The sequence below is a fragment of the Diabrotica undecimpunctata genome, chromosome 9 (assembly GCF_040954645.1).
Source record: "Diabrotica undecimpunctata isolate CICGRU chromosome 9, icDiaUnde3, whole genome shotgun sequence".
Classification (NCBI taxonomy): domain Eukaryota; kingdom Metazoa; phylum Arthropoda; class Insecta; order Coleoptera; family Chrysomelidae; genus Diabrotica; species Diabrotica undecimpunctata.
Window position 1 is genome coordinate 34361819 of NC_092811.1, and position 22120 is coordinate 34383938.

Consider the following 22120-nt stretch of genomic DNA (forward strand, 5'->3'; position numbering starts at 1 on the left):
AAGAACAAAACGAAGATGAAGAAATAATTCACCACACAGCAGAACAATTAGTTGAGTAACCAACATTGAAAGAAACAATAAACGTCATAAAACATCTTAAAAATAACAAAGCACCTGGCACAGATGGAAAAACTGCAGAACTGATGAAGAATGGTGGAAATGCGCTATGGAGGCGTATGCATAAACTAATCGACCGCATATGGACACTAGAAGTCATCCCAGAAGATTGGAAAGTGGGAATCATACTTCCTATGTACAAAGGGGAAGACAAACGACCCTGCAAAAATTATAGGGGCATAACAGTTTTAAATGTCGTCTACAAGATATTATCAGGAATTATATACAGCCGCCTGGAATCGTTTTCGGAGGAGATTATTGGTGAATACCAATGTGGCTTCAGACCAAAGAGGTCAACTATAGACCAAATACATATGTTAAGAGGTATACATGAAAAATGTGTTGAATATAACATATCTATTTACAACTTATATATCGATTTTAAACAGGCGTTTGATGAAATAGATCGACAAAAGATGTTAAAGCAACTATCTATGTTAGGGATACCCAATAAATTGGTTAAACTTATACGAATGACTCTGGAGGGTTTCAAAGCTATGGTGAGAATAGATGGACATATGACGCAGGCCTTTGATATTAAAAATGGAGTTAGACAAGGTAATGCTTTATCAACAACACTTTTTAATCTAACTTTAGAAGCTGTTGTTAGAAAACTGGATATAAACGGCTGTATTAATACAAGATCAATGCAAATATGCGCATATGCGGATCATGTTGGTATTAAGCGAAAAAGTTATAGAACTGAAACAAGAAGCTGCTACGTTTGGTCTATATATAAATGAAAGCAAAACAAAATATATGGAGTGCACAAAATCGAATGAACATAAGAATCTGAAGGTAGACAACCATACCTACAAAAATACCTCCACTTTTCCCTACCTAGACTCAATAATAAATGACAACATCAGTCAAGAAAGACAAGCACGGATTCTTAGCGGTAATAAGTGCTTTTATGCATACAAAGACTTAATGAAAAGTAAGTTACTGAATCCTGAGTCTAAGCTTAGAATCTACAAAATAGTAATTAGACCAGTGGTCACATATGGATGTGAAACGTGGACCCTCTCAACCACTGATGAAAATCAACTGAGAATATTTGAGCGCAAAATACTAAGGAAGATATTTGGACCAACCCAATGCAGCGATGGTTCGTGGAGAATTAAAATGAACCACGAGCTGGATGAACTAATGCAGAGCGCAGATATTGTCAGATTTGTAAAGTCACAAAGACTAAACTGGCTTGGTCACCTAGAAAGAATGCCAGATAATCGAGCTGTAAAAGTAGTCCAAAGATGGAAGCCCCAAGGAAACAGAACAAGAGGAAGGCCCCGTAAAAGATGGATAGACGACGTAGAGAGCTTAAAATCATGAACATCAGGCAGTGGCGAAGGAAAGTATCCGACAGGGCAGAATGGAAGAACATTGTTAAGCAGACCAAGACCCACAAAGGGTTGTAGCGCCATTAGAAGAAGAAGCAGAATATTCCTATTGATATATTTCGTGCTTCTTTTGCAAACTACTTTGGCTTTACCGGGGTCATCAGCCAGGTTTGTTTTGCCATAGTTTCGTGTATTTTAAAAATGTATAGTACCAGTCAAGCGTTTACCTATAAGCGTTTGATAGTTTTTCCTTTAGTATCCACGAACTGCTTGACCAACATAAGGATATTAAATCTGGTAAGGGGAAATCCCCACTCAGCAGCTTTTTCAATTACCACAGAAAGACTAATTTCTTCGTCTTTAGTTAAAGCTGTTCTACCTAAAGCAGGCAAGGGCTGTTTTTGTTTTACTTTATTGTAGAGTGTTTGTATGGGAATATTGTATACCTCTGAAGCTCACCTATACGTCATTTTTTTTGTGTAATCGCTTTTAGTGCCCTTTCCAATGATGACTGCATAATTACCATAATGCGTGTCACCTAGCTGCTTTTTGTACGTCCTTACCATGTTCGAATTTTTAGTCCTTACCCCACTGAAATGAAATAAGGTAATTGACCCTATAATTGACACCTTAAGACATAAAACCGTTTAGAACTAGGTTATAATAGTGACCCCAAATTTGACAGCAAAATTTTGATTTTGTTCATAAATTTGACATGAAATTCTACCCAATTTTGACAGTGTCCCAAAAGTTGACAGTGGGTTGTATCTATATTTGACATACATTTACAATTTTCAAAATTAATTGTCAGAAGTCTCAGTACTTACTTACTTAGGGAATATAAAATTGATAATAATAATTGTGTCAGGTGATAAGTATATACACTTTTTTTACTGAAAATAAAATTTTTATTCTCAATAACAACGTACAAATAATACCTACATACTTAGGTATCTACATATTTTAGGTAAGTATAGGTACCTAAGTAGAGAAAAGCCATCTTTTTATGTCACGAAACTACAATATTTTCCGATTTCTGGTATGGAATAAATACCTCTATTATTTATTGGTGTTGGAATATTTATTTTTTCTACAATGTCTTCTGCAGAATACCAAAGTTCGTCTGGCTCTGATGGCCACTTCCAATAATTCAGTCCACTTTCCACCATAGCACTAACAAAAAAACCATTGTAATTTGAAATTTTCTTGACCTTTCCCGGGAATTTTTCACCCTCATAGCGAACTATAACGTAGTCGGTCACATTAATTTCAGATTTTGGAGTAGTTTCCTTCTTTTCGACACCGACTGAATTATCTTCAGTATTTTTTCCATTTAAAAAAATATTCTTCTTCACAAATTCAACTGCACTAGGTCTATAAAGTTTCTTTACTGATCTTTTCTCCTTTTCTTCTTGAAGTTGAAGTTTTTTCTCCTCTCGCTTTCTTTTTCTATCTAGAATTGCATTCTCTTTCTCAGTCTTCTCGTTTTCCTTTTTCAAATAATATTCTTTCCACTGTTCTGAGGAACATACACTTGGAACTTTTTCTTTGACAACTCTTCCTGATTTTTTGTTTGTACTTCCATCTGGCCAAAACAAAATAGATTTAAAAGGGGAGGGTATCAATAGAGCATCCTTATTATTCTTTAAAATCATGTTCTTATTTTCCTTTGCTTCGTCTATCTCTTCTTTATCGTTATTTTTGACGATTTCTTTCTCTATTGTTTCAACTCCCTTAACTGTTATTTCATCGCTTGCTTGCTCGCTACATTTCTCACTATTATCCAAAGTTATATTTGTCTTTTCTTTTTCTTTCCAATTTGTTTCTCTTACTTTAGTTGTCTCATCACTTAGTTGCTCGCTACATTTAATTTTCCCATCAGCCTCGAAAATCGTTTCTTCTTCTCTTTTGTTTCCTACTATTTCTATTATTTTGGTTACATTCTCATTATCCGTTTGCTCCACATATTTGCTACCGTTTTCCAAAACTACATCTTCTCCCTCTATCACTCTATCTATACTAACGATAGTCTCATAGTGTGGTGCTTGTTCTTCACCTTTCTTACTAGGATCTAAAATAATAGTATCTTCTTCATCTAATGTTGTTAGATTTGCCTCTCCACTTTCCTTGATGACTGCTTCATTTTCTCCGTTATCTAAAATTTCTTGTTCCTCTGTTTCAATATCTACATCTTCCCAATTTATGTCCTCCAACAAAACATCATGTGCAACCTCTATTATTATATCCTTCGAGACCTCTCCTTCAGGGTGCTTGTTTGCTTGTACCTTTTCATTCAGATTCTTCCAAAGAAAAAATAAGTTTGTATCTTCTACTTTTCCATTCCATTTAGCCAATTTCACCTTAGCTCGAAAACTCTCAAGTAGATTTTTGTCTAGAAAAGATTCTATGACCCTTAAAGCACCTATTAAATCATCTTTAACAACTTTATTTGATTTCAAGTGGCATGTATCTTGTACATCTGAGAGAGTTGATGCAATTTCATTTCTCAACACTTTTGAGAAATCGACACTATTAACGTCGAATGGATATAATCCACATTTCCTAAACGCATTTTTCAGTATTTTCTCTTGTCCAGAACCAAGAACTTTCTGCAAAACTTTATTAAGCATTGGCGCAAAATCTTCTTTTTTAAGGGTTTGTTTTTTATTTTCTAGTCTCCAAGCATGAACTTCATTTTGCCACCCACTTTTTAATGGATGAAAAACGCCCACATCCATAGGTTGTAAAATGTGAGTGGCGTTAGACAGAAGACTTATCAGTATGATATTCTTTTCGGAACAAAAGGCACTTAAATTGTAGGTTAAGTGGGACTTATGCCCATCAACAAATAGAACAACTGGAAATGGGACGTCATTTTTTAACAACCAGTTGTAAAAATTATTGGAAATGAATTCAAAGAAACTCTCAGCTGTCATCCAGCCAGAGTCCGAGCGTCCTATTGCCCAGTCGGGTTGTGGGCACTTTAATATTATATTCTTAGGGATCCGTTCATAGCTAAGCATTATCATCGGCGGAGCTACTTCACCTGCAGCATTGCCTAAAAAACATGAAAATTTAGTAGAGAAAAGTGTTACCTATTATTTAAGATACTTTACCTGTTATTAGTGTAGTGATACATTCCTTGTCATTTGCATTTGAATAGCTGTATACTATTTTTGATCCTTTTTTAGTAAGAACTTTTTTGCCCTTTGGCGACAAGAAAAAGGCTGTTTCATCAGCGTTAAATATTTGTCTGGGATTGGTGATTTCAATGTTATTTGCAACAAAATATTCATTGATTTCCTCAAACCACTTTCGGATATTTGTTTCCGAGACAGCAGACCTAGAGCTTGTTAGGTTTTGGGTCATTCGTTGACTTAATTCCGGATGTCGCTGCAAAAATCCTTCAAACCAATGTCTACTAGGTCTACTATTTGTAAAATTATTAGGCCTCTTCAACCTTTTCACAAGCAAGGCAACACTGTCTAATAGTTGGTCTTTTGTTACGGGAAAACCGGTTTTAGCAACATTTATTATCCAATCCTTTAATAGACTTTCTTCGCCTTCAGTTAATACAGTGCTTACTCCACTTTTGCATCCCATAGGAAATTTTCCTGACACTTTGTACATCAAAGTGATACGTGGCACATTAAATTGTTTAGCTGCTGAAGCACAAGACATTTCATTTTTACAGGCTTCTACAGCTCTACTCAGATCCTCCTGAGAATATTTTCTATAAATATTTCCCTTGTTAGGCATCTAAAAATAAGAGTTATCTTAGTTATCCTTACTTATTAACAAAATAATGCTAAATTAATTCAATTTTTCATAAAGCAACTTTCGTGTACCTATTTTTGACACCCCTTGATCTTAAAGTTGACTGGGGTGTCAGATTTAGGTTTTTAAAACATTGGTAATGAAATATACCAAAAAAGGATAACTATACGCAATTTCTGTGAGATGGATACAGAAAACGAACATATGATATTAATAGTTGGGTGTCCCTAAATTTGACACCTACATGTCAAATTTATAGCACTTTACCAGAAGATGTCCTAAAATTTGACACCCTAAAAAATAGCTGACATATTGGAAATTTTAGAGCATTTTTAATGAAAAATTGATTTTTAGACTCTATAAATGTTATATCAAGCAACAAAACCTTCCTTGCAACAGTAGCAACATTGTAGAACACATTTGAAAAGTAACTTGATTTTCACTCACCTTAATTTATTCACCACATCAAAACACAAGAGACGCTATTGCACCGTGTGCATGCACATTACAACTGTTGTTTTGGCGCGTTTTTTACCAACTGAGTAAGAAAGTCGGGGTGATTGATTTCAGAACAAATGAAAGATGGCGTTACTACCACAAATCTACTGAATTGCGGATCCATTTTCTTAATTTTTAGCTTTATTGATAAAACCTGTCAAATATACGGACAGTGTCAATTATAGGGTCAGTTACCTTATATTCTATAAAAATCTCTCTAAATTACATGTTATTATTTTATAATAGAACTTATAAAATGTCTTCAAGATACACAAAAGAATGTATATACAAATCTTCAACCTAATTAAACCTGAGAAACCGAAGCTAGAATTGTTTGTTTGCGGCGCATGGATAAATAAATAATATATCGCATACGATAATAAAATTAACCAAATGTTTACCGGTATTTTAATTTTAATTTAATTTAAAAATATTACGGTAAGTGTTTTTGTTTACTAATTCTTCAAATCTTTTGTTATAGGAAAAGCCTGAAAAATAACTGTGTAGGTATATCAATTTATGGAGTAAGATAAAAAATTGTGGAAGCCCCAAATCACATCCTGAGCAATTTGTAGAAGAGAGTAGCCAAAATATGGGATATTTTCGCCAAGACGGTGAAACGTATTGTTGGTGAAGCTGATAAAAAAATCTCTGGTGAATGCTATAAATTTCACCAAAAAAGTATTAAGAAACCTTTAAAATTTCCAAATAAATTTTTAAAGGTTCCAATTGTGAGTTTAAGGAAGAAGATATTCGAAGAATTTTATTTATTCGTATACCTACTGCCATACACAAGAGGGCATACTATGGCAAGACTTTTTGAAGCAGTAAAAACGAAGTAGGGACAAACTTTAATGACAGAACGTATTCATAAAAAAATCGTTAAAATAATGGTAAGAATGGTTGGAGAAAATCTGACGAAAACAAGAAAGTTTTAATGGAGAAATAAGAAGTTTGCAAAAATAATGGAATATTTAAGAAAGTTAAAAACTACAAAAGAAGAGGAAAATCCGATTATATATTGTTACAAAATATATATTTAAAGGTCACATAGCGTACCAAAACCATGGAACGATAGAGAAACCACTAAATAATCATATTCAACCAAAACAAACCGATCACATGCTTATTTTGCTTTTATTCTTTATAAATCGAATGTTAAATTCTTAAATAGCATCAAAAAGTTATAATCATGTGAGCGAAATTTACACTTGACGCACACTTAATTGTTTCTATATATTGGTGTTCTTTTCTTTCTTCCTATAATTTATTATTATAGCTTATATTTATAATTTCGTTTTCGTTCTGTATTCGTGTGCAAAGTTGGTTGCATACTTTTGCACCATTTAAGTTGGTATCCAATTAATGAAATTAGTGAGGTTAGAATCGGTAAACATGTGTTTTGAAAATATTTCCCAAATCTCACTTACTTTTAATTCTAATGGTTTATAAAAGGAAAAAGTACCACTACGGTGATACCCACCTGAAGAAAAAGTGGAGAACCAAACGAAGGACTAAGGATTTAGATGAGGTAATAGTTTATATTAAGGCTTGTAACATTTTTATGTAGTAGTTTCATTAGTTTTTGAGAAATTCATTATATTTTCTCAAAAAATTATACATAATGCAGCAAGTTTTTTGATTATATAACTATAAAGGTTTAATAACTCTTATTGCTCTTTCTGCTCTACTAACATTTGTATTCAGGTCCTTTAAACAATCCCTTATCATGTTCATAAAATGTAGACATTGTCTATAACGATAAAATCTGAACTAACAATGATGCTTGTGATACAGCATGGTTTAATAAAGAGTTGGTAATGTACCTGATAGTTATTTTGAGTCATCTTTACAAAATTGTTAAAACCCTATGACTTGATATGTGATCTCTCAAATGATAATATATCTATTGTTATAGGTGATGTCTTGTTCCAAGCCATATTTGCGCATTTGGTAATGAGAAATTTGAACTCATATGATACAACAATATTTGCTGACTGTTGCAGCATTCACTTAAGATTTTCTTAGAAAAATTATAATCTTGGTGTAGATGCTATGCCATCCGTCTTCAATCTGCTACAGATTTCAAAGATTATAATTCTTTCTACAGCTCTACACATTGTTCTTGCAAAATGATTATGAAATGTCCTTTTTAAACTATCATAATGACATTTTTTATTTATTTCTAGATTGATGAAGACATCAAACCAGAGAACTCAGAAAAATTGCTTAACCAAGAAGTAGATTTCGATAAACCAGGTTCAGCTCAGCACTACTGTATTCATTGTGCCAGGTATTTTATTAGTGACAGTGCCCTACAGGACCATTTTAAAACAAAAGTTCATAAAAGAAGACTTAAAGCACTGGAAACTGAACCCTACACTATTGAAGATTCAGAACGGGCAGCAGGATTGGGAAACTGGAAGACACCAAGCAAAAGGAAGATAGAAACACAACCTGCAACTAACAAAGAAGATTCAGAAGTTTCTAGTAAGAAAATGAAAATTGACGATGATGAATAACTGTAGGTTTTCTTTTTTTAAATTAAGTATTTTACTAGCAGATATTACTCATCTGCTCTATACATAACTGGTGAGAAAGCTCAAAAAACATTTGTAGTTTTAACTCCAGTTATAGATTTTGAGAAACATTTGATTAACAAAAGTAAATTAGTTAAGAATATTAAAGTTAGGGGTTTAAAAATCGACTTTGATGATGTTGTGAAACAATGGACATTTTTCCAGGAAGTTTCAAAGCGAAAGCATCTTTTAGAGCTTACTAGACAAGACATTGCTCAAAATATAACTAATTTGTTAAAAAAATCAGATACTGATCCATCAGAAGTTGAAAAATATAAAGTGCATGCTAAGATCGTAAAGGATGATCTCAAAAACCTTAAGATCTCTTTTTATGATATAGAGGAAGCAACTATGTTAAAAGTTCTTAGTTTACCTAATGACCTACACAGTCAAACACCACATAATAAAGAAACTGTTTTGCATACACACCTCAATCAACCTAAAAATGATTCTTTAGACCATATTACAATAGGAACAGACAATAATTTTGTCAAGTATTTGAACCCATACACTTGTTATTTAAAATCAGATGCTGCTTTGCTAGAGCTTAATCTTTTGGGATATTTTAGAAAGATGCTTTTAGAATTTGGCCATTTCCAATTCTCTAATCCTAACTTTTGTAGAACAGTGATATATGATGGCTGTGTAGAAGTAGATCAAAGCAACAAACAAGTTTTTGATGTCTTAGAACATGATCATGATGAAGATAATCTTAATAGACTGCATTTATGTGGATCAGGGTCATTGATGTCTTTCATGGCATATTTTGCAAGACATGCTCTACACCAGGTTGCCTTACCTTTGAGGTATTTTTCATTTGGTAAAGTGTACCAACCTATAAAAGATGAAGAGCCACCTTCTTTTTTTAATCTCAGTCAACAGAGTGTGATTAGTATTTTCAATGCTGATTTAGAAGATACAGTCAGAAATGTGGATAAAGTAGTTTCTGAAATTTGTCGCATTTATAATTCGTTAGGTTTTCATTATAGAATTGTCATATTACCTGCATGTAAAATAGAAAACTCAGAAAGTCTACATATATCAATACAGATGTATTCTAATTTTAAAAAGGAATATGTAGAAGTTGGAAATGTTTGTTTTTATGACTCTTATGTCAGCAAGAGGTTGTTGTTTACTTATAGTTTAAATAAAGATAAAAAATACCCCAAGATTATTTCAGGATCTTTAATAAACTTTCACAAGTTTTTAGCATGTATGTTAGAGAATATTGCTAGTGAAAATAATATAAACTTAAAAGCAAGTTTAAAAAAGAAATTTGATGAAATAAATAATGTTTGTTAGTATGTGTTTTTGTTTTATTTCCTTAAATTGTATATCATTACCTCCATAAATCATAGGTGCAGCATATCTCACAAATGCGAAAATGGAAAATTGTAGTAAATGTAATATTCATAAGTTAGATACAGGGTAAGTCAAAATGGATCAGATGAAGCCTGGTTAAACGAAGGACACATTGTTTCAAAATTTTGGGTTGATAAAAATATTACCAATTCGTGACAGGCTTTTATGGAGGTTATTCCTATGGTTTAAACTGACCTCTTCAAACCCAAAAGTTCATAGACTAATTACTCATACTGGATTTGTAAATAGTGGCTTATTAGAATTTACTTCAAGAACGACCAAAGATTATCATGAGGCAATGACTGCAGACATATTTGAAGACTGCAAACTTCTTTTAGATGGTTAGTAACATACCATAAAATTCTGTCAGTAATAAATAATGTCACATTATCATTCTCGTTTAATTGAAAAATTACCAACAAGCAGAAACAAAAGTTCCCAAACATTTTGCAAATTTTCTAATTTTACACTCTGGTAGTTGCAAAAAATATTGAAGCATGTTTAGAATCTTCAATTTTTTGCTGTTGGGTAATGTTATTGTCAAATTATTGGAATCAAAAGTAAATAAATATGTGCACACATTTGTAGGAGTAATGTTGCTTTTAGTCTGATTAATTAATAAAACCTAAATGTGTTAGTATTTATACAGTTAATTTTACATTATGTTCACACTCTTTGTATGTTTTCCCTAGAATCAGAAAATCATCCAAATATACTGTTAAAAGAACCCCCTTTCTCTTAAAATCATTCAATTTACTTATGAAAATCTATCTGGTAAGTCCAAATGTTTGTGTCTTTTAAGCAGTGGCGGATCCAAGGAAAGGGGGGCCACGGGGGTCATGAACCCCTCTAAACAAAAATAAATATCAATCAAATAATCCTAAAAAAAATTTATTTAAAACCCATCAACCCTATAATCAGGAAGTTAAGAGTTGAAATGATTCAAGAAAATAGGAAGAATTTGAATCCAATAATAAAAACTTTTATTCTTTGTGGTAGACAAAATATTTCTTTGAGAGGGCATAGGAATGATAAAAATATTAAAAGTATTGTAAACATCGATGATACAAAAAAAATGATGGCAATTTTAGAGCATTGCTTCGGTTTAGGATAGATGCTGACGATAATGATTTATTGATGCTAAAACATTTGGAAACTGCTCCGGCTAATGCTACATTAATTAGTAAGACTATTCAAAATGATATCATTTCTTGCTGTAAAGAAGAATGTATCTGCGATATCTACATTTAAATGAGATTAGAGAAGATTTTATTACATTTGTGATCGTCTACGATTCGATTCGAGAAGATGTCCCGCTTAACTGGAGTTGCTTTAGGCCACAGTGTTGAAGATTCCGTAAAGAATTTTAATTTAGATTTAAATTATTGCGTAGGTTTTGGTGTCAGCAGTTGCTCAGTAATGGCATCCAAAACGAAAGGTGCCGTTAACGAATTAAACAAATCGGCCAATCATGCTGTGCGTTGTCCATGTAGCAATCATATTTTTAACAATTCCTTAGCAAGCTTTTCAAATGCTTGCCAAGGAAAAGTATTTTGGTTTTAATAACTTCTCATTGGTTTAATATATCGCTTAAAATAGTTATTAAAAAAATGGTTCCCTTACATCAGGCACAAATCATATCAATCTTAAAGGTGCAAAAATCTAAATCCTATGTCAAAATCACCCTCAAGACCCATGACCCCTACCGAGAAAAATTTCTGGATCCGCCACTGCTTTTAAGTCTTCTCACTTCCCTGCTGTTGTCTAGTAGGTTTACCGCACTAGAATTTGGTTGAATTTCTAACCGTTTTAAATGTCTATCACTACACTTTTTTTTATTTCTTCGCGCAAAACACTCACTGAGATATCACGATGTATGACTTCATTAGGGACATAGTATGGTGCATTAACAATCTGCCTACGGACCTTCGATTGGAACCTCTGCAGGATTTAAATATTTATTGGATTTGCTTGCACACCCCACAGTTGAATGTATAATGATGTTGTATATTTTCTTATAACGTTTATGGGATTGCTGCCATCAAGAGTTCCATATAGTGGAACTCTAGAGGTAGTTTACCCCTTGCTTGTGGTTAATTACTTGAACTCACTAGATACTCGTAATACCTTTATTAGTTCTCTTCTTCTTCTTCTTCTTCGGCTTTTCCCATTATGAGTTCGCCGTTTTCGTCCTCCACAGCACTCTATTCTCCCAGTCACCTTCTCTGAGGTCTTTATCTATCATAGCATTGCCGACATTTTAAAATATATTATTAGTTCTCTAAGTACAATAATAGAGAGTACCCAGTTGACGAATGAACACTAACTTCGACCGTTCTCTTATTTCTTCATTCTTAATAATAATCCTACTCCCGTGATTTCCAGCTATTTAACTCACGTGCGTTTATTGATATAATATTTTTTGTACTTGTTTAATTGTACACATTATTTAATAAGATTTTGATTACATTGCAAATTTCACTAGGTCAGCGTGCGTCCTCGTTACACCGATATTTTCAATGTCATAAACAAACAATCGCGTTTCGCAATAATAGTGTACTTTTATTAAAAGGATTTTAAATATTTAAACTGAATTGGGTTACTTAGATCTGATGCTTAATTAAATCCCGTTACACCATGTCCGGATAGGCTTTGGAATTACTTTGTACGATACTAATTTATTTTCTAGTAATAGTTCAGATCTTCTGCCAAGTAGCCAGTAAAGTGGTCTTAATTTGAATCCAAGTTGTTATCGTTTATTGAAGATGTGATTTGTTCAAGTAAGTCGCTTATCAAGATGAATACCAAGGTATTTGGCACGATCCGATTGCGGTATATTTTGATTGTTAAGTTGTACAGGTGGACATATCAGACATTTAGTTGTAAAAGTTACTGTAATAATGTTTAATACGGACAATACATTCATGAGCTATTCAGTCTCATGACAGTTACATGGTTTGATTTACTTTCATTAACCTTGATTCACCATTTTATTTAAATTTAAATCAACACACAATTTTAGTTTGCTACAGATCTCCTAAAGGTAAATTTGATGTATTTTATGAAAAACTTAATCTTATTTTAAATTCAAATTTTAAACCAAATCAATTCTTATTTTTAACAGGCGATTTTAATGTAAATTCCATGACACTAAATAATTCACACAGATTTTCTGGTCTTCTAGCATCTTATGGTTTGTCACCCAGAAACTTTACACCTACAAGGTCGACTTCCACATGCGGAAATATTTTGGATCAGGTATATACAAATTGTGATGATTGTATAGGTACTGTAAATGTAAATACTGAATCGGATCACGATATATTCCTATTGAGGTTGAATTTTATTAATCTAACTATGACATCAGTTCTAAATACTTTCAGAGTAACACATGAAGGCGCTATAGATGCATTCAACAATCTCTTGAGTAAAGAAACATGGCAAGATGTTTATCATGCAACTGATGTTGAGAGTAAATATAATGCCTTTCATGATAAATTACAGTTCTATTTCAATATTAGTTGTCCTATTAGAAAAACCAAACATTACCAAAACCAAATAAAAAAAACATGGGTCACACAAGAAGTAAAATCTTCTTCAGAAAGTCTGAAGAATTTGTATATTTTGAGTAAGGCATACCCTGACCTAAAAACTCTATACAGGCAAAAAAAATATCAGCACAAAGTTCTTGTTGAGGCCACAAAGGGTCAGTTTTATTTTAACAAAATCTCTGAATCCTCTAACAAAAACAAAACCACATGGGCTGTTATAAATGAACTTAATGGAAAACAAAAAAATCACAAAAATATCTGTCTAAAAATAGATGATACTAGGATTACAGATTCAGATATAATATGTAACAAATTTAATGATTACTTTATAGATGCACCAATAGATATAATTAGTAAAATAATTCAATCAGATTTAAATTTTCAGCATTCCAACGATTTTAATCAAAATAGTTTGTTCATATCCTATGTAACAGAGGAAGATATCTTAGACATAATAAAATATAAAATTAAAAACAAACCATCGTGTGGTTTTGATGAAATATCAGGTATAGTAATTAAGAAAATTGCGTCTCAGATTTTGACACCACTTGCTCACATTATAAATGCTTCTTTTAATGCTGGTGTTTTTCCCAGTTTGCTGAAAACTTCTATCATTTCACCGGTATTAAAACAAGGTGATCCTGAATTAATGTCAAATTTTCGACCATTGTCTGTTCCATCTGTGATATCTAAGATTATTGAATATGCAATGCTAAAACAACTTTTATTATTTTTAGATATCAACCAAATTATCACAAAGCATCAACATGAATTTCGAAATAAATTTTCTACTTCCACAGCCATTAACAGTTTCTATGAGGAAGTCTTAATCTCTATTGAAAACAGTGAAAATCCAACTGCCATTTTTTGTGACCTCAGTCGTGCTTTTGATTGTGTGCAACACGATGTACTCCTCGATAGACTGTACAGATATGGTGTTAGGGGAGTTGCCCATAGTTGGTTTGGTTCCTATCTGAAAGACCGGCATCAAATAGTTAGAGTGAAAAATATCTTCAAGATTTCAATGTCTGATCCGATTGTTAATAAAAATGGGGTACCACAAGGCTCCATATTGGGCCCGATATTATTTATTTTGTATATTAATGAACTACCAAATGTAATGTCTGATGCATTTGTATCAGTTTATGCTGATGACTCAACAATGCTATATCGCGATAAAGACATAAATTTTTTACAAGATAAAATATCAAACTCACTGAAGACCTTCTCTGATTGGTCCAGTAATCAGTCGCTCCTGTTTAATGTTCACAAAACTAAATTTTTATCATTTACATCTCGTTCAAATTCTACTAAACCAAATTTAAGTATTTCCATTAATGGTGAGGGTATTTTGAGTTGTAGTGATGTGAAGTTTTTAGGAGTGACTTTCGACTCTCATTTATCTTTTAAGACTCATTGTTGGAATGTATGTAAAAAACTCAATTCTAAATGTTATCAATTGAGAAATTTGGGTAGAATACTTAGTCTGCAACACCTTCGTCTTTTTTATTTTGCTGAGGTACAATCGACAATGAGTTACGGTATAACTGTCTGGGGTGGCTCTTCTAGTATAAAGGACGTTTTCAAGGCCCAAAAGCGTATTGTCAGATGCATTGCAGGTGTTCCGTATGGTTGGTCTTGTAAAAATCTATTTAGAGATTTAAATATATTAACAGTGTATGGAATTTACATTTTGGAATTATTGATACTAATTCATAAAAATAAAAGAACTTTTTTATGTAACAGTGATATTCACTCACACAACACAAGAAATAAGAGACAGTTTGTAGTACCCTATCGACATTTAGAAATAAGTAGGAAGTCATCTACTGTCTCTGGTTTACTACTGTATAATCAACTTCCTCAAAAATTTAAAAACATTCATTCAACTACAGCTTTTAAAAACCAAGTCAAAGAGTACCTAGTGACCATGTGTCCTTATACATTAGGTGAATATTACCAGAGTGTATCTGTGAATGCCCAAGCTGCAACATAACCAAATTTAATATTATTTTAATTATATTATGATGTCCATATTGTACGTTTTATATGTATTTTAATGTTTTAAATATTTTTAGTGTATTGTTTTCATTTTTTTGTAATGACTTTATAGTGATTTATATTATACTTTGTAATTATTTAAAATTTATATTTATAATTTTAGTTTTGACTTGCTGTAAACCTTGTTGTAACTTACAGTCAAATAAACTATCTATCTATCTATTTTGTCAATCACATCTGACTGGTGTTTAAGTGGACTTATAACCTGCTAGATGCTTCGATTAAATTTGTGTCGACGAGAGGATGATGGTGTCATCAGCCAATGTTGCTAAGGAACACTGATCAGAAGTGGGTAGGACGGCCGTGTATAATAGATATAAGAGTGAACCAAGCACACTACCTTGAGGTACACCAGTATTGTCGAGTAAATACTTAATGTTTATTTAAAAAATTCCCTAATCAGCGTATCGTTTTTCCGGCTGAGGGCTGGTGTTAGCCAATTTATTTTACGACTTTTTCGTCTGAGAATGTAGAGAGTATCGAATATCATATTATAAGAATATATACAATTGCGTAGATATAGTTGGAGTTCGAGTTAGGAAAGGCAGCACCAATTGAGATTTTGTTTGGAGCTGATATTGTAGGTAAATTGTATACAATATTGTAATAAATTGTATACAATATTGTAAATATCAGTTAAAGTGTGGTCTTGTAGCAGTTAAAACATTGTTAGGTGCTCTTATGAGCAAGGTGCCGGCAGTTGCTTCTAATTTTAGTACAAGTATGAGTACATTTTAGTTGTTTGTTGTTAATTTTTCTGTAGCGAAACTTTGAGAGCTTGATGTTATTGGGATAACCGACCCGAACCGAGAGGTGGCGGCCAAAGAGGCTAAAAATTTTTTCTATGAAACTTTACGATGTGACAGCGAAGGCAGGTATGAAGTTATGTTACCTTGGTTGAACGAGCATCCTTTAACTTCAGATAATTTAGTTGTCGCTAGGAGAAGGTTAGATGATACTTTAAATAAGTTAAAAAGATTTAATTTGTTTGAATCGTATACCTTTATATTCAATAAGTGGTTGAACGAGGGTGTAATTGAAATAGTGAATAATCCCGAAGAGAATAATTGCGTGCATTATTTACCTCACAGTCCCGTTATTAAAAATAATAGTGAAACCACAAAAATTAGACCAGTCTTTGACGCATTATCTCATGAACAGGGTTGTCCTTCTTTAAATCAGTATTTGGAGGTAGGACTTAATCTTATTGAGCTTATTCCTTCTGTTCTATTACGATTCAGACAACAAAAGGTAGCAGTTGTGTCGGATATTCGGAAGGCTTTTCTTCATATTTCTATAAATTCAAAGGACAGAGATTTTTTGAGGTTCCTATGGGTGAACGATGAAGGAAAGGAATTTGTATTTCGACGCAAGAGGGTTGTTTTTGGAGTCAATTGTAGTCCATTTCTTCTGGGTGCCACTATAGAGTTTCATTTAACAAAGGCGCTGGAGAAATGTTTTAATGATAATCCGTATTCTAAAAACACAATTGAAAAGCTTATGACTGGGTTTTATGTGGATAATTGTGTGACCAGTGTTACTGATGAAAATCAGTTCAGAGTGTTTGTATCAGAAGAAACCGCCCTTATGGAGGAAGCTAAGATGGACTTTAAGAGGGTGGTAAGCCTCTGGTATTACAAAAACAGTTGTCCCTGTTCTTGGTCTTCTCTGGGATTCTAAAAGAAACACTCTGAAAATCAATAGTGCAACTTTTCAAGAAACGGAATTGAAATGTCCCATAACTAAGAGACTGATGCTTTCCATAACTCAGAGTATATTTGACCCTGTTGGTTTTACCTGTCCAGTATCCCTATTCCCCAAACTGTTGCTACAGAAACTTTGGTTGAAGCGAAAGGGATGGGATGCTCCAGTCGAGAATGATATGGCTAAAGAATTTTGTAATTATGTTACTTATCTTCCTCAACTGTCTAGTATTGAGATTCCACGCTGGATTCAGGCTGGACCCATGGAAGCTGATTATTGGAGCTTGCACACATTTTTAGATGCAAGTAAGAAAGCTTATGCGGCTGTAGTATTTTTCGGAATGATGTCTCAATTTTCCTTGTAGCAGCGACGAGTCGTGTGGTTTGAAGAAGATTTCTATACCCAGGTTGGAACTGCTGTCAGTCACTATTGGTGTTAGACTTTATCAGTCAGTAAAAAGACAATTTTCTCAATATGTTGAGTCTTAGTTTTATGTGGTATACTTGAGTGGTATGTTTTTGTTTTTCATAGAGTTCAGGAGATTAGAAATTTAGCCAATCCTGAGTGTTGGAAATATGTACCTGGTTCTCTCAATCCTGCCGATCTTCCATCAAGAGGCTGTGGTGTTCGGCAATTATTCGACTCTCGATGGTGGGAGGGCCCGGAATGGCTTTACAGAAACGAAAATGATTGGCCCCAACAAAAATTAGAAGTTGATGAAGAAGAAGTCTGTACCGAGAAAAAAAAGCCGGTTCGTCACTATTGAATTACGACATCTGACGATTGGCATCTGCATTTATTTTTTCAGTACATAAAACTTTTAAGAATAATAGCTTGGACTCTATGATTTTGATATAATGCAATAAATTCAAACAAAAAACGTACTGTGAATTGGTTGCTGGGGAAATCGATAAAGCCGAAATATTTGTATTGAAGCTAGTGCAGAATGGATAACGCAAGAGATCATTGACCTCATGGACGTAAGACGAAAACATAAAACAAGCCCAATAGAATACAAACGAATCAACAAAATCATAAGAAAACAGTGCAGGGAGGCGAAAGAAAGAAGAGTACTTAAACTAATTGCAGATAACGAAAGTAAAAGCCTAGATTTAATAACAGCACTATTCAATAAGATATATGACACAGGTAAAATACCAACAGACTGGCTAAAATCAACATTCGTAGCATTACCAAAAAAATCGAATTCCTCACAATGGGAAATATCGAATATTAAGCTTGATGTCTCATGTTCTTAAAACTTTTCTCAGAATTATCCATACACGAATTTACAAGAAGTGCGAGTTCCAGATGAGTGACACTCAATTCGGATTTCGAAACGCATTGGGAACACGAGAGGCTCTTTTTGCTTTAAATGTGTTAACGCAACGATGCAGAGACATGAATGTAGATGTATATGCATGTTTTATTGACTATCGAAAAGCATTTGACTGCGTTAACCATCAAAAGATGATCGAAATTCTGAGAACAACTGGAGTTGACGAACAAGACTTGCGAATTATCTCAGAACTATACTGGCACTAAACGGCAACAATTGAAATGGAGCACACAACATCCGAAGACATACAAATCCGATGAGGAGTGAGACAGGGTTGCGTCTTATCACCGCTACTATTTAATTTGTATGTCGGAGTCTATATTCAGAGAAGCATTAGACGAGGTCCAAGGTGGAATTAAGATTAACGGAATCAGCATAGACAACTTTAGATATGCTGATGATACCGTCGTAATAGCAAGCAACGCACAAGAACTACAAAATATAATAAATGCGGTAGTTCACTACAGCGAAATGTTCGGTTTACATCTAAACGTTTCCAAAACTAAAACTTTGGTATTTTCAAAGACACCAATAAACGTACAGGTGTACGCCAAGGGTCAAATAATAGAACAGGTAAATTCCATAAAATATTTGGAACAAATATCAATAGTCAGTGTAATCCAAAAAATGAAATTCTATCAAGAATCGAACAAGCAAGGAAAACATTCATAAGCATGAAAACATTTTTTACAAGATCAGACCTTAGTCTACAGCTTAAAATCCGAATGATCAGATGTTACGTTTTTTCTGTCTTACTGTATGGCTGTGAAAGTTGGACAATGGACTCTGAAATAGAAAAAAGAATAGATGCCTTTGAGATATATATGTATATATATATATATATATATATATATATATATATATTTATATATATACAGACGAATATTGAGGATTCCATGGGTACAAAGAGTTACTAATGTTGAGGTACTTCGTCGCATGTGTAAACAAAAAGAATTACTAAGAATAATCAAAGAGAGGAAAATGTAATACTTAGGTCATGTGTTGAGAGGCGGGAGATATGAATTACTTCAAGTTATACTGGAAGGAAAAGTACAGGGCAAAAGATCAGTAGGAAGACGAGAGAACTCGTGGCTGAAAGACCTAAGGAGATGGTTCAACCGCTCATCCGCAGAGATTTTTCGCGCAGCAGTTTCCAAAACTACAATTGCCATTTGGATCGCCAGCCTTCGAAAGGAGACGGCGCAATGAGAAGAAGATACAATTGCGTAGATATAGTTAGAGTTAGTTAGTCGAATTGTACCACCGGAGCAAACTGAATTAAATAAAACTTTAAAGTCACATTTGTGTATTTTAATACAAATGTAACCGTAGGAAATTCCTAACGTAACACGTATTTTATCTGGAAATATCTGTCTGTTAGTAGGTATTTGTTGTTTAATTCTATACAGCAAGCCTGTATGCCACACTTTATAAAAGCATGTGTGATGCCGAAGAAGACTGCAGAACAATAGCGCGTTTCTTCCAAATTCTTGTTTATGATATTAACAACTCTGTGCCATTGGTCAACTGCAGCGTATTTTTGTCGAAAACTAAATTGGTAGTCAGGAACTAAGTAGTTTTCTTCTAGGATAGAACTTTATTTCTTTATTATTAGTTTCTTAGGAATTTTAGCAAGAATTGGTAATGAACTAATGGGTCTATATAAGGTTACGGATTCTAAAGATTTTTTTATTTTATGGATTAAAATCACTTGGGCCACTTTCCATTGTTCAGAAAAACATCCTAATCTGAATACCGCGTTGTAAATTTGTGTTAATAAGAGGATCGCATTTTGTGGTCATTGCCATAAGACGAATTCATTAATCAGCACATAACCTTTTCTTTCGGAGCTTTCTTTTTTATTAGTATTAAGTATTACGTCAATAATTTCGGTTTTTCTAAAAGGTTGAATAGACAGAGACATTTGGTATTGGCAGTCCAAATATCTATGAATATTTTCCTCTTCTAGCACCAAATAATCACAAAAATTCAAAAAGGCAAACAGCTTAGAAAAAAAAGGAAAATAAGGATTAAAAAAGTGGTGTGAAATGACTTATTTTTGCATATTTCGTTCATATTTAAAAAGAAAATATTCCTGCTTTTATAATCTACCATAAGCATTATTCTTAGAAATCTAGACTCTAATTATTAGTTAATAAGTACATTTTTAATTATTGTTTAATTAAATACTGAAGCACATTTTTTTGTTTTATTTATATGAAAATCAGAATTTCCAAAAAAGCCCAGGCGGCAGTTGATATGTTTATTAATTTTGAATAAATGTCAAATATGTCTAATTAATTATTTAGTCAGATGAATAAATCAAAATGACTGAGTCTCTAAGTAAAAGAAAGAAAAGCCTCAAACTTGCACTTCCCACCCGCGGATATTATGCAGAGCTCATCGCAGATTTAAACTACGAAAACAGGATCAAAACTTTGACTGAGCTGCCAGGTGCCACAAAAGCCACGAAACTAATATGGCAGATGAGAACAGAGAAACACACTCCTATTATAAGATCTTTAGATCCTCCAGTCAAGAGAGCTGCTTTAGCACCAGCAGAAAGATGGATGACATTTGAAGAAGACAAAACTATTGTAAGTACATCATTGCATTATTAATTTATTATAATATACATAGATTTATAAATAGTACATAAAAAAAATATTATTTTGAATGAATAATAGTAGAGAAACTGCAGTTAATTCGGACTCCTGCTGAGAATTCGGACCCCTAGTGCAGTTTTTCTTTTTGCTGATGATACCAGTATTACCTGAAGCAACTCTAATATTACAACTCTTCATGCAACTATAAATTCTGATTTACTTTAAATAAAAACTTGATCTGACTCTAATTTACTTTTTTTTAACGTGAATAAAACAGTAGCATTATCCTATAAAGGAGCTCTTCAAACCTTGCTTCTTAACTTTCGCTACCGAAGGGTCAAGTTGTTTTGTAGTTGCCGGAGGGGGTACATTATGTACCCCATGCATTTTTATAGATTAAATATTAACATAATGCAATAATTTTAGTTAAAACATAATTAAAACAAATGCAAGTATTTTTTATTGAATATAAGTAACAATAAAAAAATATATGGTGTCTTGAAAAAATTAATTATCGTTTTTTTGATTAGCTTTACATTTTGTACATATTATTGTTTGAATTGTTGTGGTTGTTTGATGTTCAGCACAAACAAAGAATTTACAAGAATTGCACGTTTTTCTGCTTTTGCGGTCCTTCTTGCGTGGACAAAGTAAACATCGCCCTGAGGATTTCAAGATGGTGGCGTCGTTTTCGCGATTCTCCCTTGGAGGCGCTGGGCATAATTCGTACATCGCGTTTATAATTCGCTTATGGAATTTTTGTGGACTTTGTAGTGGCCTATCGACATGGGGCTTTATAAGTTCTTGACCCAGGTTTAGTAAAAATTTTCTGCGTCTGTGAGAAGCTTCATACGCACGAATGGAATTCTTTGTCGTCCACAGTACGTATGCATTCAGACCTGCAATGTCTAGAAGATTTTGAAACAAAACAAATGGCCATCTCTTAGAGGCTCTTTTACAAGAATATTCATTTACCAACTTATCCATAGTATCTACGGCACCTTTTGTAGAATTGTAATGCAAGATTATGTCTGGCTTATAGTCCGTCTCTTCTCCGCTAATTTTATCGTCGTTACGTTCTGTACTCAATAAAATTACTGCCTTATTCTTTTTAGGAACGTAAGACGCCAGTGTTATTTCCTCAGTGAAGGCAAAAACTGAGGACTTTTCTTGTCTAGAAATATTG

General features: G+C 33.2%; 4 protein-coding genes across 5 annotated transcripts in view; 3 read left to right on the forward strand and 1 right to left on the reverse strand.

Annotated features, from left to right (window-relative positions):
• Positions 1 to 2444: 2444 nt before the first annotated feature.
• On the reverse strand, positions 2445 to 4838 carry LOC140449362 (uncharacterized). The gene is made up of 2 exons (XM_072542506.1): positions 4574 to 4838; positions 2445 to 4515 (listed from the first exon to the last, which is right to left on the reverse strand). The coding sequence occupies exons 1-2, from the start codon at positions 4824 to 4826 to the stop codon at positions 2462 to 2464; spliced, it is 2307 nt and encodes a 768-aa protein (XP_072398607.1). The 5' UTR covers positions 4827 to 4838; the 3' UTR covers positions 2445 to 2461.
• Positions 4839 to 7086: 2248 nt separating this feature from the next.
• On the forward strand, positions 7087 to 8294 carry LOC140449810 (zinc finger protein 593 homolog). Its single transcript, XM_072543165.1, has 2 exons — positions 7087 to 7263; positions 7922 to 8294. The coding sequence occupies exons 1-2, from the start codon at positions 7174 to 7176 to the stop codon at positions 8252 to 8254; spliced, it is 423 nt and encodes a 140-aa protein (XP_072399266.1). The 5' UTR covers positions 7087 to 7173; the 3' UTR covers positions 8255 to 8294.
• Positions 8282 to 9615, forward strand: Slimp (Seryl-tRNA synthetase-like insect mitochondrial protein; the record flags this gene model as incomplete). Its single annotated transcript, XM_072543164.1, has 1 exon — positions 8282 to 9615. A coding segment is annotated over one exon (1332 nt), but the record flags the coding sequence as incomplete, so codon positions are not given.
• Positions 9616 to 20600: 10985 nt separating this feature from the next.
• The window catches only part of LOC140449818 (dynein axonemal heavy chain 1-like), a 1063244-nt gene continuing 1061724 nt past the window's right edge, over positions 20601 to 22120 (forward strand). For both annotated transcript variants that reach the window (XR_011951893.1, XM_072543176.1), the window contains exon 1: positions 20601 to 20925. Coding sequence is in view for 1 of the 2 variants with exons in the window: in XM_072543176.1 (XP_072399277.1) it covers positions 20656 to 20925 (270 nt within the window). In the remaining variant the exon portion in view is untranslated. The remainder of the gene's footprint in view (positions 20926 to 22120) is intronic.